This window comes from Zootoca vivipara, chromosome 2 (assembly GCF_965207765.1).
Source record: "Zootoca vivipara chromosome 2, rZooViv2.hap1.1, whole genome shotgun sequence".
NCBI classification, from domain to species: Eukaryota; Metazoa; Chordata; class Lepidosauria; order Squamata; family Lacertidae; genus Zootoca; species Zootoca vivipara.
The window spans coordinates 122,140,332-122,157,572 of NC_142584.1; the positions used below are offsets into that span (position 1 = coordinate 122,140,332).

The 17,241-nt window shown below is 54.0% G+C and overlaps 1 protein-coding gene across 2 annotated transcripts; it reads right to left on the bottom strand.

Annotated features, from left to right (window-relative positions):
- Nucleotides 1–1,489: 1,489 nt before the first annotated feature.
- On the bottom strand, nucleotides 1,490–16,739 carry DAXX (death domain associated protein). Of its 2 annotated transcripts, none has more exons than XM_088664306.1 (8): nucleotides 16,576–16,739; nucleotides 16,058–16,391; nucleotides 12,630–13,428; nucleotides 9,876–10,102; nucleotides 8,604–8,763; nucleotides 5,801–6,269; nucleotides 2,142–2,352; nucleotides 1,490–1,611 (listed from the first exon to the last, which is right to left on the bottom strand). In XM_088664306.1, exons 2-8 carry the CDS (start codon nucleotides 16,298–16,300, stop codon nucleotides 1,552–1,554), a joined length of 2,169 nt encoding a protein of 722 aa, XP_088520432.1. In that variant the 5' UTR covers nucleotides 16,301–16,391; nucleotides 16,576–16,739; the 3' UTR covers nucleotides 1,490–1,551. The 2 variants fall into 2 exon arrangements, with proteins under 2 accessions (XP_088520432.1, XP_088520431.1); XM_088664305.1 differs by having other exon boundaries at nucleotides 16,558–16,722.
- Nucleotides 16,740–17,241: the final 502 nt, after the last annotated feature.

The following is a 17,241-nucleotide window of genomic DNA, read 5'->3' on the forward strand; positions in this document are numbered from 1 at the left end:
TTTGGGTCTGCTGGGCCGGCAGCTTGGACGGAAAAGGCAGAAGATCGATAGAAACGGCAGAGGGATTTGGTGCGGGTCTCAAGAACGAGTTCGTATTGTACGGAGTTTTGTTTGTGTATCTGAAGAAGTGTGCATGCACACCAAAACTTATACCCAGGTGGTCTCTATGGTGCCAAAGGGCAATTAAACAAAAAAAGTAGATTTTTTTTGGGAAGGATCTTTCTAAGTGATTTTTTAAAAAAACAGAAAATAATTTTGTGTGTTTTTAAATCGGGTATCTGAAGAAGTGTGCATGCACACCAAAACTTATACCCAGGTGGTCTCCAAGGTGCTACAGGGCAATGAAACAACAAAAAAATAGATATTTTTTTTGGAAGGATCTTTCTGATTAATAAAAACCAGAAAATAGATTTTTAAAGTAAGTTTTTCTAAAAATAATTTTAAAAAAAGTTTGTGTTTTTTTAAAGTTTATACAGGTTACAGTCGCTATTCCTAAGAAACGGAGGCTGGATCCTGGCGAGAAGAAGGGAGGATCCACTTTCCGAGAGTCTGACTGGACTAGATGGCTCTTGGGGATACAACTCCCCAATTCCGCCCTGCGCTTGGCACCCAAAGACCTAAGCGCATTTCCCGCCACGTCAACCACTTCTGGGCCCCACAATGAGCAGGGGGTCTTGGCCCAAGGACTGCCCCCTAGGGACCCCGCAGCAGGGCTTTCTTGGGGGTGGCTCCCTGGCAGGGTCTGGAAGGCGCTCCCTGCCTCCCCTTGCTAGTAACCTCAGGTCAGGCAGAGGGAGAGCTCAGCTAGGAGAGGAGGAGATGCTTCGTCTCAGGGTGGTGGGTTCGAGACCCACGTGGGCTGAAAGATTTCCTCCAGGGGAAACCCAGAACACCCCGTGTGCCGTATGTCTCCCGTTCCTCGGAGTCCCTGGAGTAGAGCAGGATTATAAGCTGTCACCACAGGAACGGGCTAAACCCACTCCCCACTCCCACTTAAGGGGGGGGGAATAATAATAACAACAAATGTGTGTGTGTGTATAGAAAATAAAATAAAAATAAGTTTTCTAATTTAGGCCGCCCATCTGACAGAGTTGTCCCAGCCACTCTGGGCTGCTCCCAACAAAATAGAAAAAGACAAAAAAAAACTCAACGGAAAGCACAGAAACAGGGAACAAATGCCCCCCCCAGGTGTGCTCCCCCCAAACCACCCCTTGTCTTGCTTTAACAGAACTCAGACTCACGGCAGCCTACAGAAAAATATATGCCTATTTTTTTATTAACCCTGCTTTTTTTGTTTTTTGTTTGCAAAATGAGCTCCCAAACAGACAGGACACCCCCCTGCCACCCCCCCATGGCACCCAGAAAAATACAAACACGGCAGTCCCCGTCCTCCGTCCCCTGCCCCCCCTCATGCATCACGCAGAAGCCCCCCCCCGTGAGTCCATGAAGGCAGAATCGCCACCTTCCACCAAGCCAGTATTTCTTTTGGGGGGGGGTCCACCTGTCCTTCTGCTCCCCCCCCCAAGTCTGTGCCAGATTGTGGGGAGGGGGCTAATCCGAATCCGACAGGACGATGATCTCCTCGGGGTCACACTGGGTCGCCACGCTGGCCTGCAGGGGGTGGGGAGAGAAGGGGTTCAGAAGAGGAGGAAATTGGGGCCCGGCACCCCCCTCCCTCCCCAGAGCAGCACCCAAAGGCCTCCGGCTGGCTGCCCCCCCACCCAGCTCACCAGACCAGCTGGGAGGAGGGGTGCAAAGTTTAGGAACTCTCTTCTGGCCTGAAGAGAGGCGTTCGAGGAAGCTCGACACGGGGAGATTTAAGGCGGGCCAAAGAAGGTCCTACTCGGTTGAAGTGCGGAACTCCCTGCCACAGGAGGCAGGCACAGCCATCAAACTGGGTGAATTTAAAAGGAGATTCCTAGGCGTATTTCGCCACTATGAGGAGGGCCACTGGCCCAATCCAGGAGGCTCGGCTCAGGCGCTGAGTCCCAGGGGAAGAAGCAGGAGCTAAGGGCTGGTGCTGGGAGAGGAAGGAAGAGGCCTGGGTGGCCAAGGAGCAATTGGGGGCTCCAGATTGGGGCTCTTGTGCCTGCGGCAAATCCACACCCCCACACCCCACTGCCAAGGTGGCCGTTTAGTACCTTCCAGATGGCTGCAAGGAGGCGGCCCCGATTCTGCGGCTGGGGGCTGCCCTGGGAGCTGGTGACCAGCCCCGAGCCTGGGGAGTCGACGCAGGTGGAGTCGGCCAAGGGGGCCGGGCTGTGTGAGGGGGACAGGCTGAGGCGGCCCCCTCCGTCCTCGTCTTCTTCCTCCTCCTCCTCCTCTGAGCCAGTGCTGGGCACCTCAATGCAGCTGCCAGAGAAGAAACACACATTTTACTGGGCGCTTTCACAGCCTGACTTCTTCCTCGTGGAATTGCAGAGTTGGAGAAGGGACCCCGAGGGGTCACCCAGCCCCTTGCGGCAGCTAGACTGGTGTTTGGGAGCGGCCGCCGAGACCACATAACACCGGTCCTGAAAGACCTACATTGGCTCCCAGTACGTTTCTGAGCACAATTCAAAGTGTTGGTGCTGACCTTTAAAGCCCTAAACGGCCTCGGTCCAGTATACCTGAAGGAGCGTCTCCACCCCCATCGTTCTGCCCGGACACTGAGGTCCAGTGCCAAGGGCCTTCTGGCAGTTCCCTCGTTGCGAGAGGCCAAGTTGCAGGTAACTAGGCAGAGGGCCTTCTCGGTGGTGGCACCCGCCCTGTGGAATGCCCTCCCATCAGATGTCAAAAACAGCTACCAGATTTTTAGAAGACATCTGAAGGCAGCCCTGTTCAGGGAGGCTTTGAATGTTTAATAGATTATTGTGTTTTATTCTTCTGTTGGAAGCTGCCCAGAGTGGCTGGGGAGACCCGGCCAGATGGGCGGGGTATAAATAATAAATTATTATTATTATTATATTATTATTCCGCCTGCCCTGAAGGAATCAGGACAGGCGGAATAATAAAAGGATGTCATATAGAGGAGGGAGAAAGGTTGTTTTCTGCTGCTCCAGAGAAGCGGACACGGAGCAATGGATTCAAACTTCAAGAAAGAAGATTCCACCTACACATTAGGAAGAACTTCCTGACAGTAAGAGCTGTTCGGCAGTGGAATTTGCTGCCAAGGAGCAAATTCTTGACAGGCATATGTCAAGAATGCTTTGATGGTGTTTCCTGCTTGGCAGGGGGTTGGACTGGATGGCCCTTGTGGTCTCTTCCAACTCTAGGATTCTATGATTCTATGAATCACCCCTCAAGCCTCTCCAAGAGTTTCCAAGCGCTCCCACCTGACAGGGACTCCTGCCTTGCAGGGGTTGGGCCTCTTCCTTCTCCGATGCCATGGCCACCTCTCAGGGACTCCACCACATCCCTGGGGAAGGGGGCTGCCCTTCAGCCTCAGGGTCTGGGGGGCTCCCCATCTATAAGAACAGCCCCCCATGGCAGACACACAAATGGCGTCTGAGCAGGACAATGCTGGGAGTCAGCAGGAATCTTACTCTGCTTTGGGGCAGAACTTTGGAAAATGCCCTTTGGGATTTGAACCCCTGGCTCATCCGAAGCTCTGCTTAAAAACCTCCATGGAAGGAGAGCCCGGCTTACTTCTGGACTAAGCTAAAAGATCACACAAGCAAAATCAGTTATGATTGAATGGGCCAAGGATCTGGGTCATAATGTGATGATGTCGGAGTGGGAAAAACTGTGGAAGAAGGGTATGAAATTTACGGCTTGTACGGTGTTGAAGGAAAACTTGATGAAAATGATGTATAGATGGTACCTGACGCCGGTCAAGTTAGCTAAAATGTACCACAAAAGCGACAATAAATGTTGGAAATGTAAGCAGGATGTTGGCTCATTCTACCATATGTGGTGGACATGCCCCAAGATAAAAGGCTTCTGGGAAATGATTTATAATGAATTGAAAAAGATGTTTAAAAACACATTTTTGAAAAAACCGGAAGCCTTTTTGCTTGGAATAATTGGGGAAGAAATTCCCAAGGACGATGTTAATCTGTTCATGTATGCCACCACAGCTGCTAGGATTTTAATAGCAAAATATTGGAAAAAAGAGGAATTGCCTTCGAAGCAGGAATGGCAAATGAAAATGATGGACTATATGGAATTGGCAGAATTGACAGGAAGACTCCGGGACCAGACAAATGACAAAGTTTTTAAAGACTGGAAGAAATTTAAAATGTATATAGGGAATGTATTTGATAATTAGAGTTTGAATATCCAGGAAAATAAAGAGGTTAAGGCATTAGGGAAATAATAGAAGATTAAAAGTTTGAAATTAGGGTAGATGATATGAAGATGAATTACTTTTGAAGTTTTTAAAGGGATTACATGATGGGTAAGAAAGATGATTTAGAAACTGCTATAGAAGTTTATAAAAATGAAAATCAGATAGTAGGGAATTGGGGAAGCCTGAAGACAATGATTATTAAAATGGATGAGAAAGGATATATTTTTCTGTTATATGTTGTTTGATTTTTGTATTTTTGTATTTTGATGTTTTTTGTATTTTGTATGTTTTGTTGATAAAAGATTAATAAAAAATATATTAAAAAATAAAAAATAAAAGATCACACAAGGAGTCAGGGCACATTTCAAAGTATCTGGTTTGCCCCGACAGCAGCCTAGGGGTCGGTCGCCTTTGCACCTGCGTTCCCAAAGGCCTGCCAGGAAAGGAAGGCCGTAATAATAATAATAACAATAGCAATAATAACAATAGCAATAATAACAATACAGTGGTACCTCTACTTATGAATTTAATGCGTTCCGAACGCACATTCGTAAGTAAAAAAAAAATGTAAGTCGAACCCCATAGGAATGCATTGGGAGAAAAAATTCGTAAGTAGAAGCAACCCTATCTAGAAAAAATCCTATCTAAACCGCATCCAAGATGGCGGACGGAGCTCCGTTCATAAGTAGAAACATTAGTAAGAAGAGTTATTCGTAAGTAGAGGTACCACTGTAAAAATAATATTAATAATATGTGGCTCCTGTCCAGGTTTAATTGTCTTACTTTAAATGTTGTGAAACTCCTTTTTTAAAAGGTGGTTTCGGGGAGTGGGGACTTCCTGGGTTGTTGGTTTTTTTATTATGTATTTTGTGGTTCTATATTTTGATTTTATTCTGTGTTACGCCCTGAGACCTCCGGGTATAGGACGGTATATAATTAATAATAATAATAATAATAATAATAATAATAATAATAAACCTTCTGGCAGGACAGCAAGGAAGGAGCCTCTCTTGCCAGGGAATCCCGCACTCTGAGAGCAGTTGCAGAAAAGACCCAGATGCGGAATTTTTTGCAAACTTGCAGATGCAACTTCTCTGCAATTTAGAGTTTGCCGGACATATCGAAGTCAGAAAAGGCAACCATGTTCCTCTTCCCCCAGGCCTCGGGCGCAAATGTGTCAGCGACTGGCATTATGCTTTGGGCCATTATGTTCCGCATTTGCATTTTATGTTGCCAAGTGCCCTGTGCTCTTTGGGTGAAGGAAAGTATATCGATTAGTATTTCTTAAAAGAGGCTCTCCCTCTCAGTTCTGTGCCAGCCATCGCCCTCTCGGGGCTCAGCCCCCAGGCAGGTTCAGGCCAGGACCTATAGATTCCTTCTGGGCCAGCCTGCCCCCCTCAGCCCCCTTGCAATCACAGAATTATAGTTGGACGGGACAGCTAGGGGCCATCTAGCCCCACCTGCTTGCCCTTCCCCTTCCCCAGGGAGTCTCCTCTCCCCCTTACCACCCCCTGCCCCTCCTCCGCTCACCTGTTGGACTCCCGCCTGCTCCGCTTGTTGGGGGGCTGCCCGTTCACCCCACGCAGGGGTCCTCCGCCCGCCCCGTGGAGGCTGCCGTTGTCCTGCGCTCGACTGCGCTTGGCCCCCGGGGGCCTCTGGGGATGTGGCGGCTTCTGACGCGACAGGAAGACCGGGTGCGAGGCCCCCCTGCCCTCCTGGCTCTGGGGCGGGGGGGAGGGGGTGGGGGGCGGCGTCTCGCCCGCCTCCAGCGTCAGGGCCTCCTCAATCTCCAGGAGGAACTGCTGGGAGGGGGAGGTGACCACGGCAGGAGGGGGGTCCACGGGGGCCTGCCCCTCGCGCTGTCCACGGTCCTCTCCTTCGCGCCCCTCCGGGTGGTGCTCTTCCTCATCCTCTTCATCCGAGGAGGACGCCACCAGCTCAGGGGCCTCTAAGTCCATGTGCTGGTCGGCCTCCACTTCCTGGATGCGGGGGTCATCATCTGGGAGGGAGGGAGGGAGAGCAGGGTTATGTCATTTTAATTTATCGTTTGGCCAATTATTTTTATTGATTTACCAAATTACTATAAACCAAACCAAATTTATTCAATTTAATACCATTTTCCTGCCCTCGCTAATATGCCCAAAAGACAGAAGTACTGTTTTTTTGGAGGGGGGACAGGGGGCAGGCGGGTGTGGAGGATTCCCTGGTCCTGAATGGGGTAACTGGGAGCGGCCGCCGAGATGACATAACACCGGTCCTGAGAGACCTACATTGGCTCCCAGTACGTTTCCGAGCACAGTTCAAAGTGTTGGTGCTGACCTTTAAAGTCCTAGTTACAGGTAGGTAGCCGTGTTGGTCTGAGTCGAAGCAAAATAAAAAAATTCCTTCAGTAGCACCTTAAAGACCAACTAAGTTTTTATTTTGGTGTGAGCTTTCGTGTGCATGCACACTTCTTCAGATACACTGAAACAGAATCAACCAGACCCTTATTTATATTCAGAGGGTGGGGGGTGGGGGGTGGGAATGGGTGATGGGCTGATAGGAGTGGTGAATCTGTTGATGGCTGTTAACGACTGCTGATGACTGTACTTGGTCCTGCGGGGGGGGGGGGAAGCAAGGCACTCCCCCCCCGCATGATCTAGCTTTCTTTTGTGCCTTGCTCCCCCCCCCCCCCGGCAGGACCAATTACAGTCATCAGCAGTCGTTAACAGCCATCAACAGGTTCACCACTCCTATCAGCCCATCACCCATTCCCACCCCCTGAATATAAATAAGGGTCTGGTTGATTCTGTTTCAGTGTATCTGACGAAGTGTGCATGCACACAAAAGCTCACACCAAAATAAAAACCTAGTTGGTCTTTAAGGTGCTACTGAAGGAATTTTTTTTATTTTGAAAGCCCTAAACAGCCTCGGTCCAGTATACCTGAAGGAGCGTCTCCACCCCCATCGTTCAGCCCGGACACTGAGGTCCAGCTCCGAGGGCCTTCTGGCGGTTCCCTCGCTGCGAGGTTACAGGGAACCAGGCAGAGGCCCTTCTTGGCAGTGGTGTCTGCCCTGTGGGACGCCCTCCCTTCAGATGTCAAGGAAATAAGCAACCATCAGACTTTTAGAAGACACCTGAAGGCAGCCCTGTTTAGGGAAGTTTTTAAGGTTTGATCTTTTATTGTGTTTTCCTGTTGGAAGCTGCCCAGAGTGGATGGGGAGGCCTGGCCAGATTTATTGATTGAATAATAATAATAATAATAATAATAATAATAATAATAATAATAATATGTATCTGTTCTGCTGCCTCAATTCTCATTTAGTCTCTAGATGACACCACTTTTTCAATCGTACTGCATGCATTCCGCTGCCCCTTCACCACCCCACAAACAGCCAATCGCCCAATGAAACCCTAGAACAGGCATCCCCAAACTGCGGCCCTCCAGATGTTTTGAGACTACAACTCCCATGATCCCTAGCTAGCAGGACCAGTGGTTGGGGAAGATGGGAATTGTAGTCCAAAACATCTGGAGGGCCCAAGTTTGGGGATGCCTGCCCTAGAAGATCTAATCCAGGGATCAGCAAACTCTTTTAGGAGAGGGCCAGTCCACAGTCCCTCAGACCTTGTGGGGCGGCGGATCCCCCCTCCCGAAAGGACCCCCCCCACCCCCACTCACGCCACCACCTCGTCCTCTGCCTTGACCAGGGATCCACGGGCCGCAGAGCCCATGCATCTGGCTGGGGTGGCGGAGGCAGCCTCCCCGCCCCGCCCCCGCCGCTTCCTCCCGCTCGGCTCCTGGCCATACGCTGAGAGGAGGGGGCGTCGCCCAGAGGTGGTCCGCGGCTTCAGATTGGCTAGAGGAGCTTCCCGCAGCCAATCCAAAGCCGTGCCAGCGTCTTGCGGAAGTCAGTCCCCGCGCGCCATGCCGGCTTAGCACGGGGACGCAGGGTCGGCAGTCTGGATTTATGAGCCCGGTGGGCCGCATCCGGCCCCTGGCCCGTAGTTTGCCACCCCCTGATCTAATCCGCAACAGCATGTTTCCAGACTCAGTTCTACTTAGTTTTTTCTCTTTCTGCTCGGGTGTGAAATGGCAGGACCCCCCCACCACAAAAGGCCCCTCTAGGTGGGTCCCCAGGGTCATCCAGCCCAACCCGCTGCAAAGCAGGAATCTCAGCCAAAGCATCCGCGCAGCCAAGACAGCTCAGTCGGTAGAGCCCGAGACTCTTAGGGTTGCGGGTTCGAGCCCCGTGAAACCTCCCCAGGAGGAGGAGCCAGCCCCTTCCAAAGGAGGGACGGACTCCTTCCCAAAGTGGGGGGTCCCTTCTGATGCCACCCCAGCCACCAGCCTACCTGGGCCAGCCCCTTCCTCCTCCTCCTCCTCCTCTTCCTCCTCCAGGCTCTTCCGCAGCTCAGCGTCTATGTCCGACTCGGAGGAGGACTCTTCCTCCTCTTCCTCCTCCTCTTCTTCCTCTTCCGCCCCTGCACTTGCCACACTCAGGCCGGGGCTGCCCTAGTGAGGAGAGACATCGAGGGTCACCCTCCAGTTCTGACCATGCCAGGGATGAGACAGGCACCCCCAGAAAGCTCTCTGGCCCATCAAGATCCCAGAACGGTGCACAGAGCGACCCCTTGCCCTCTAGGGGGGGGTGTCTCAAAGCAACAGCTGCCCCGCCTGCAGGAAGCAAGCCCCCAAACAGCCCCCCCTGCCCACACCTGGATCCGCCCACCAGGGCATCTCACAGGAGGGACCCCAGGAGCCATCTAGTCTACCCCCTGCAAGGCACAAAAAATGCATTTATTCATTTACAACGTTAAGCATGCAGGTGCATAAAGAAAATATCAGAGCCATCGGGGATCTATGTCTGAAGCCTGACCGTTAAGAAGAGAATATTAAGAGAGAAAATTAATGAACGTTTTGTAGCAGAATGGAGGCCTCTTTTGAATGTCTGGAAAAGGACTGCAAACAAATGAAATCATGGGCAGGATTCGAGATGGGGCTTGCGGAAGAAAAACGATAAAGGAACAGTACTAGAGAGATGTTGGTAATAGAGAAGAATTTGAAATAGAATGTAGTAGAAAAGAGTTTGATGGGAGTGAGAAGTCAATACGCAAAACAATCTCTCTATATAATCTGAAGTTGTAAAAATTTGGAAACTCAATGAAAATTACATTTTTTTGGGGGGGGGGAGTGTTACGGTCACAAATCTATTGCAGGAAACTGGTATACTTAATTGCCTGGTGGAATACAGACGTTCTCGGCAAGCATTTGAAGGATGGCTGGAATATGCCTGCTGAATCTCCAGTGGCAGGGAGTTCCACAGGGCTGTGCCATCGACACTGTTGATCGACACAAAAGGCTCTGCTACCCAGCGTTGTCTGGCTGACTTGGGGAATGGACAGTGACGCTCTTGCGGGTGGGCCCAGGTGGGCTGGGAGGGTTCGGGCACAGGCCTTTGTGAATCAACATTGAGGACCTTGAACCCAGCCCAGTGAGAGAGAGAGGGTCCTTTCAAAGGAGGCAGGTGGGGAGAGGCCCCCGGCCAGACAGACCCCCCTCTGCCCCCTGCAGAAAGCCCAGCCTGCCGCGAGGGGTGCCACCCTTTCCGCGCCAAGCCCCCTCACCTCCTGGGGAGAGGCCGGCTCCCCCTGCTGGCACCCGGGGGCATCGCTGGGACCGGGCCCGTCTCTGCCACCCCGCAACTCCCTCCGGCGCCGCAGCCCCTCGTCCTCGCTCCTGTCCTGCAGCTGCGCGAACTGGGCGGTCACCTCCTCCAGGCGCTGCAGGGCTGTCTCCCGGTTCTGGCGCAGGCGCCGGGCCAGCTCAGGGTCCGACAAGGCCGGGTCCGAATCTGCAGGGGAAGAGATGGGCCGGGGGGTTGCAGCGGGTTGGGATGGATGACCCCCCGGGGTCCCGCAAAACTCCACAAGGCCAAGAACCTCCCAAGTCCCTGCCTGGCCTGGAAGCCAGACCCTCCTGCCCCCCCCAGGGAAGCTTCCGGAAAAGGCTGTGGCGGTGGATGAAAGGAGAGAGCCGCCCCCCCCGGGCCGGATCCAGATTTCCTGTCAGCGGCCAAGGCAGAATCCTAGGATTGTAGAGTTGGAAGGGACACCGAGGGTCATCTAGTCCAACCCCCTGCAAGGCCGGCATCGCGCGAAACGCTCTGCTCAGATGCGAGGGCCGGGGAAGGAGACCCAGTTCCCCAAGAAAGGAAAGAACTGCCGTTCTCTGCGAGAGACACTTCCTCTCCCCCAATGTGAAATACACTCAGGGGCCACAATGCTGTTAAGCCGAAAGGTGATGGGGCAGCCGTGGGCCAGAGTCCTGCCCTCCTCCCTCAAAATGGCCTCCTCTGAGGGAAACGCCAACAGCTCCTGCCACTTGTTTCCTTTGTGCATTTCCCTCAGAATGGCCTCCTCTGAGCATAGCTGCCAAGTACCCCGTTTTCCCCGGGAAACCCCGGTTTTTTTGTACCGTTTCCCAGCGGTCCCCCGTATCGGTTCCTCTCCCGTTATTCTCCCTTATTCTGCTCCTTATTCTGCTCCTGCATAGACGCGACTTCCGGCGCCGGCCATTTTCGGTGACCATAGATGGGCAAAGTGACACCGGAAGTTGCGTCTACACAACTTCCGGTGTCACGTGGCTGCCAATCCCGGATTTTGCAGTCCAGGACTTGGCAGGTATGCCTCTGAGGGAGATTTTCAACACTTCACACTATTTTCATGGTGTGTGCACGCTTCTGATCTCTGGAACCTCTTTAAATTCTCCTGGAAATGATGGCCGAGTTTCTCCCCTCAAAATGGTCTCCTTGGAGGGGAATTTGTATTTTGTGTGCCTACGTCCGAACTCTAAGGCACCTGTTCCTGGTGCTATGGGCACAAAATATATGAAAGTGCTGATGAATAAAGTTCACTTTGGGAGAGAAGTTACTAATGAGCAATAAGGATTAAAAGATTTCACACAGCTTTCGTTTAGACTAATCTCAAGATTTCTTAAAACATCAAACTCGACTTGAATTCAATTTGAACCTGAATCTATCCTATGTTGCGATTCAGCTTGATTCTTTAATGGAAGAATGCTACAAATTTCCTCTGGAAGAAAGACCGACTCTCTGAATCTATGCTACTTTTGGAAAATAAATTCTTGATCTTTCAGAGTGTTGAAGACCTCTAACCTAATGGAATTATAATTGTGGACTTATTTTATTAAGAGGTACCAGCTGGTTATAAATCAAGACTAAAAAAAAAGGGGAGGACTATAACAGTCATTGCTAATACTGGACTAAACCAGACTTGAACACAACATTAATATTATCGTTGTGTTCATATTACTCATATGGGATTATATCATTTAAAATCTGTTTTTGTGAGTGAAGGGGAAGGGGGGAGGGAAGAGGCTGTTTTTCTCTAGTGAAATGGCCTTGACAGACCAAAACAATACCTTCCTTGATGGGAAAGGACTTTTTGTTTCAGAATTTAATCTTAAGAGAGGAAGCTGGGAAATGGGGAGAGAATTGGGCCCCCCTTCATCCCAAATGTGCCTTTCATGGCAAGATCTCCCTGCTCAAAATGGCCTCGGAGGGGAATTTCCATTTCCCCGCTTTTATTTGGTGTGCCTATGTCCGAACTCTCAAGGCACCTTATTAAGCCCAACGGAAGTGACAGCAAAGTCTCCTCCGCCCTCAAAAATGGCCTCTTCTGAGGAAAATCTCCAGATTTCCCCGTGATTTCCATTTAATCTGTCCGTTTGATGGCCAAGCCTCCTTCAGAACAGTTGCCTCTCAGAGAAATATTCAATATTCCTCACCATTTCCTGAGGCACCTTTAAAGCCCTGCGGAGATCTGCTGCTCCAGAGAAGCGGACATGGAGCAATGGATTCAAAGTACAAGAAAGAAGATTCCACCTCAACATTAGGAAGAACTTCCTGACAGTAAGGGCTGTTCGGCAGTGGAATTTGCTGCCAAGGAGTGTGGTGGAGTCTCCTTCTTTGGAGGTCTTTAAGCAGAGGCTTGACAGGCATATGTCAAGAATGCTTTGATGGTGTTTCCTGCTTGGCAGGGGGTTGGACTGGATGGCCCTTGTGGTCTCTTCCAACTCTAGGATTCTAGGATTCAAAGCTTGCCCTCCTCTGAGGGCAACGCCAGATTTCCCACCATTTCAGTTTTGTGTGTGCATTGGACGGCAACGTCTCCCCGCTCAAAACGGGTCTCTGCCGAGGGGAATTTCCACTTCCCTGCTATTTTTATGATGTCTGCCTATGTCTGAACTCTGAGGCACCCGTGTGTGTCCATAGCCGGCCGGGGAACATGGCGGCCGGCCTACTTCGCCCCCTGCGCACCGCCCCCCCAGCCTCCCGCCGGTGCCCCCCGTGCGCTCACTGGGCCGGTACTGGTCGGTGAGGTGGCTGCCGAAGTTGTAGACGAGGTCGAGGTGGCGGCGCTCCTGGAGGCGGTTGCCCACCTCGCGGAAGGCCTCGGCCGCCATGCTCTCCATCTGGCGCTTGGGCAGGCCCAGGCTGTGGCGGGCGCTGGCCTTCTGCACGGCCTTGAGGATGTCGGCGTAGTCGGGAAAGGCCTCGGGGCGGTTGATGAGGCGCTCGATGCGCCGGTTGACCTCCGGGTAGCGGGTGCCGCGGTAGGGGATGCGCTGCTCAATGACGCGCCCCGTCAGGCTGCTGCAGTCCTTCAGCTGGCAGAGGCGCTGGAAGATGTGCACCATGCGCCGCTTCAGCCGGCTCTCCTGCAGGTACGTCGAGTCCTCGCTGTCCAGCTCCTCCAGGTCCAGCTCCCGCTCCTGCAGCTTCCGGATCTCCTCCTCGTGGAGCCGCAGGAGGTTCTCCAGGTGGCGGATCTGCCGTTTGGCGCCCTCGCCCGGAGCCTTCGCAGCGGGGCCCGGAGGTTTTGCGGCGCCCGCAGGGGCAGCACTGGGCCCGGGGGCCTCCGGCGCCGGCAAGGGCGGCTTCTTCTTCTGGCTGTGGGCCCGGAAGACGGTGCAGAGCTCGTTGATGTAGACGTAGACCTTGCTGCTGCGCGCCTGCACCCGCGCCAGGCAGCGGCCCAGGACGTTGCGGAACTCCACCGAGGAGAGGAAGGCGGGCGCTGCCTTCTGGTGCCGCCCCGACAGGTAGGGGATCACCTCCGGGTGGTCGGTCGTGTGCAAGGTGCAGAAGGCCACAAACTGCGGAGAAAGGAGGGGAGAGGGTCAGGGGCGCAGGGAGCAGGAGCCCACCCTCCGACCCAAGCTTGCGCCCACGGGAGTCCCCGCCAGGGACTAGAAACTTGGAAAGGCTCCCTGAAACCGGCCAAGAAAGTCGACTGCGCCTGGGACTTTCTGGTAGGCAGAAAAGGCAGCGCGATGGAAGAAAGCAGGGAGAGAAAACATTTCTTCTCTCTCATAACACTCGAACTCGTGGACCTCCAAGGAAGCCGAATGTCGGGCGATTGGGGCAGATCAAAGAAAGGACTTATCCGCACAGCACATTGTTAAACTGTGGGACTCCCTCCCACAGGAGGCAGGCAGGCAAGGCCACCCGTATTTCCCCCTACAATGCTGCCCGAGTTTTGTGATCTTCAGGCAAGGTCTCGGGCACCTTGGAATAGAAGGTAACAAAATGCATTGAGGACGGGGCCTGCCAGGGAGCGGCCCCTGGAAGACCCCAGTGTGGCTTTTAGAGAAGGCGGAGGGAATGCACAACGGAGGGGGGGGGAGGCCTTGCCTGGGGCGCATCCACGCTCTTCCAGCCAACTGCCAGCCAAAGGGGGTTGGACACAAGACACCAAGGGGGGCAGCTTCCAATTCACAGAGTGGCCATCTAGTCCAGCCCCCTGCAGTGCAGGAATCTCCGCTCAAGCATCAAGGGCAGGTGGCCGGGCAACCTCTGCTTAAAAACCTCCAAGGAAGGAGAGTTGGCTACCTTCCTGTCCTGTGCCCCCAGAGGAGGCGGCAGGGAGTCCTGGAAGGGACCTGGTTTCATTTCCCCAGAATCAGCCTCCAAAAGTGGCTTCGCCAGGACCCGGAAAGCTGTCAGCTCCCTTGGCCTGAAAGTGAGATGAGCACTGCACCCCAAAGTTGCACTGGACTGGACTTAACCGTCCCAGGGGTCCATTACCTTTTTACCTATAGGCTGACTGGCTCCCTCCCTTTCATGCTCTGCTCAATTGTAGACTTTGGGATACTGGGAGGGGTCAGCAAACTTTTTCAACAGGGGGCCAGTCCACTGTCCCTCAGACATTGTGGGGGGTCGGACTATACGTTGCCATGATTATTAGCAAAAACCCTTATTGGGACCAACCCCAACATTGCCCAAAAGCCTCCCCAACATTGCCCAAAAGGTTTTTTTTTGCGAGGGGGGTGTTCCCTCATACCCACGCTGCTTCCTTTGCGTTTTACACATTGACAGTTATTATTTCGATTGTAATGCGCGGGGGGGGGGGCTGAGGTAAGTGTGCCACTCCTGTCAGCCCTGGAGACCGTGTGCGCATGCATGGGTGAAGGGGAAAGCCATTGGCCATGCTAAATCCAGCCAGTGCCACTCAAGCAAAAACACTCTTTCCCTCTCATGATGGAAGACAAGGCGATGGCGGCCATTTCCCTTTCCATGGATCGCTCCGTGTAGCTAAGGAGCGCCCCCCCCCAGCAAAGCCCAGAATTGCTTCGGCGTGCAGCTGCCCAGGCGCTCCCCGCTTCCTCAGGTGAGGCGCCCCCAAGCCCCTGCCACTGCCCTTCCTGAGGTCAGTCACCGGCAGCTCCATGGTGGAAATCCGAACTGTGGCTCCTCTTCCCTCTTCCCCACCCCCCACCCAGGAAGAAAAGATTGCAGCGTGTGCGCACGACGGACAAAAAAGGGGCTTGTTTCGAGCAGCCACCCGCCTCACTTTTGACCCCCGAGCCTGGTTGAGTCAGGAAAAAAAACATCATGCGCGCTGTGCCGGCTGCCTGGATTCCCAGACCGTCCGTGCGCCAGATCTAGAAGGCAATTGGGCCAGCTGAGGCCTTGCCACAGTGTTAGAAACTCATATACAGTATACAGCCACACCTCGGGTTACAGGCGCTTCAGGTTGCGTCTTTTGGGGTTGCGCTCCGCGTCAAACCCGGAAATACCAGAACGGGTTACTTCTAGGTTTCGGTGCGCGCACATGCGCAGAAGTGCTAAATTGCGCTTTGCGCACAAACGCCGAATTGCAACCCGCTCGTGCGCAGACGCGGGTTGTGAACGCCGCAGGTCGCGACCGTGCCTCCCGCACGGATCTCATTTGCAACCCGAGTATTAGCAAACCACCAAATGCCACCTTAAACCTAGGTTACAGTTGCCACAACGAAACACCTAGGCACCTTTGTTAATAATAATAATAATAATAATGCCTTTCTAAATGTCTGGGCAGGTTCATCGGCACAGAAATTCTTTGAGCAGAGCCAAAAACGCAACACTCCTGATATCAACAGAACGGGAATTCCAGAGCCGCCGCTAAAAGACCAGTTTCTGACAAATGCGGAAGAGGCGTTCTGCGTCACCTGCAACATGGCCACCCTAAGAAGGCCTGAGGACTTCTTGGGACCACGAGGGCTGGATGCCCGGCTGCCCACGATGGAGTCTGAACCTGCAGACGACACACACCATTCCTCCCCAGGCGGCTTCAGCTGAACCACCGTCAGGAGCCCAGACAGACCAGCTCCCCAACTGGAAAGGCCACTCTGCCCAGGGCGAGAAAGAGAGGGGTGGGGTGGGGGGGACAAGAAGACCCCCCCCCTGCTCCATCCCCAGGCGGAGAAGAGGATCTGGGGGGTCCCCACATTCTCCTGAACTCACCTCCGCAAAGAGCCGCTCGTTCTCCACCTTGAGGCTGGCGGGGTCCTTCCCTGGGACGGGGGCTTTCTGCGCCGCTCGGCCAGCAGCCTGGGATGGAGGCTGCTGCGGCGGCGGTGGCGGCGTTGCAAGGGGGGCTTCCCTGCCCCCGGGGCTAGGGCTCTGCGGGGCCTCCTCCTCCCCCGTGGCAGCGGGGGGCTCCTCGTCCTCATCCAGGATGATGATGCTGCCGCTGGGGGAAGCCATGGCGGCGCCCGCAGGTGGGGGGTCAGTGGCAGGATGGGCAGGAAGAGAGGGGGCCAAGCAGCCCAGGTGGAGGGGCAGGATCCGGCGTCACCTGCGGGGAAGGAAAGAGGAAGTTATTCACCTGCTATCAATACTAGACTATAGGCTGTTCTTTGGGGGGGGGGCTCTCCCCTCCCCCACCCCCCACGCCAAGGGGGCCCTAGACTCCCCCCTCCCCCACCTGATCATAACAATAGGGGCAATTGTATCATTTCTACCCGTCTCAAAACAAAGACCTCGGCCAAGGTCCAGCCCCGAGGGCTTCCCGAGCCAGGGCCGCCGCCAGCTGCAGACCTTCCCTCTCGGCGCCCCCCTCGCCCGCCCGCCCCCCTCGGGCTTTGCTTTCCTTTCCTTTCCCTCCTCCGCGGCCAGCCCAGAAGAAATGCCTCCCTTCCTCCCTGCCCACTGCGCAGGACCGGAAGTGCCCGCCTAATCCCGCCAGCGGCGCCATCTTTCCGTACGGCAGGCAGCGAGGCGCCGCAGGAGGCTTTCCCGCGCTCCCTCTACGGCGCTTGGCGGCCCTGCTGAAGCCGAGCGTCGGACGCTTCGCCCGCGTCGCCGTGGGGCAACCGGGCTCCCTGCCTTTCTCCTTCCCGCCCCGAACGGGAGGCCTCTGGGCGCCGCCATCTTGCCGTATGGTATGGAGTCGACTCTTCCGGCCACGTGATTCTGTCGTCACCCGCCCGCGATTTAAACTCTAAAGGAGCCGTTAGGTTCGGCAGGCCACGCCCCCGGACTGTCCCATTCCCACCGAAGAGCGGGAAGGACGACGCCGGGACGCTGCCATGACGTCTTGCCTTATCTAAAGAGGTCCGCTCGCCCTCCGCTTCCCGCGGCCCCGAAGCCGAACACGGTGAGTTCCCGCCATTCCGCGGGAATGAATTACTTTGCCCCTCCCTATT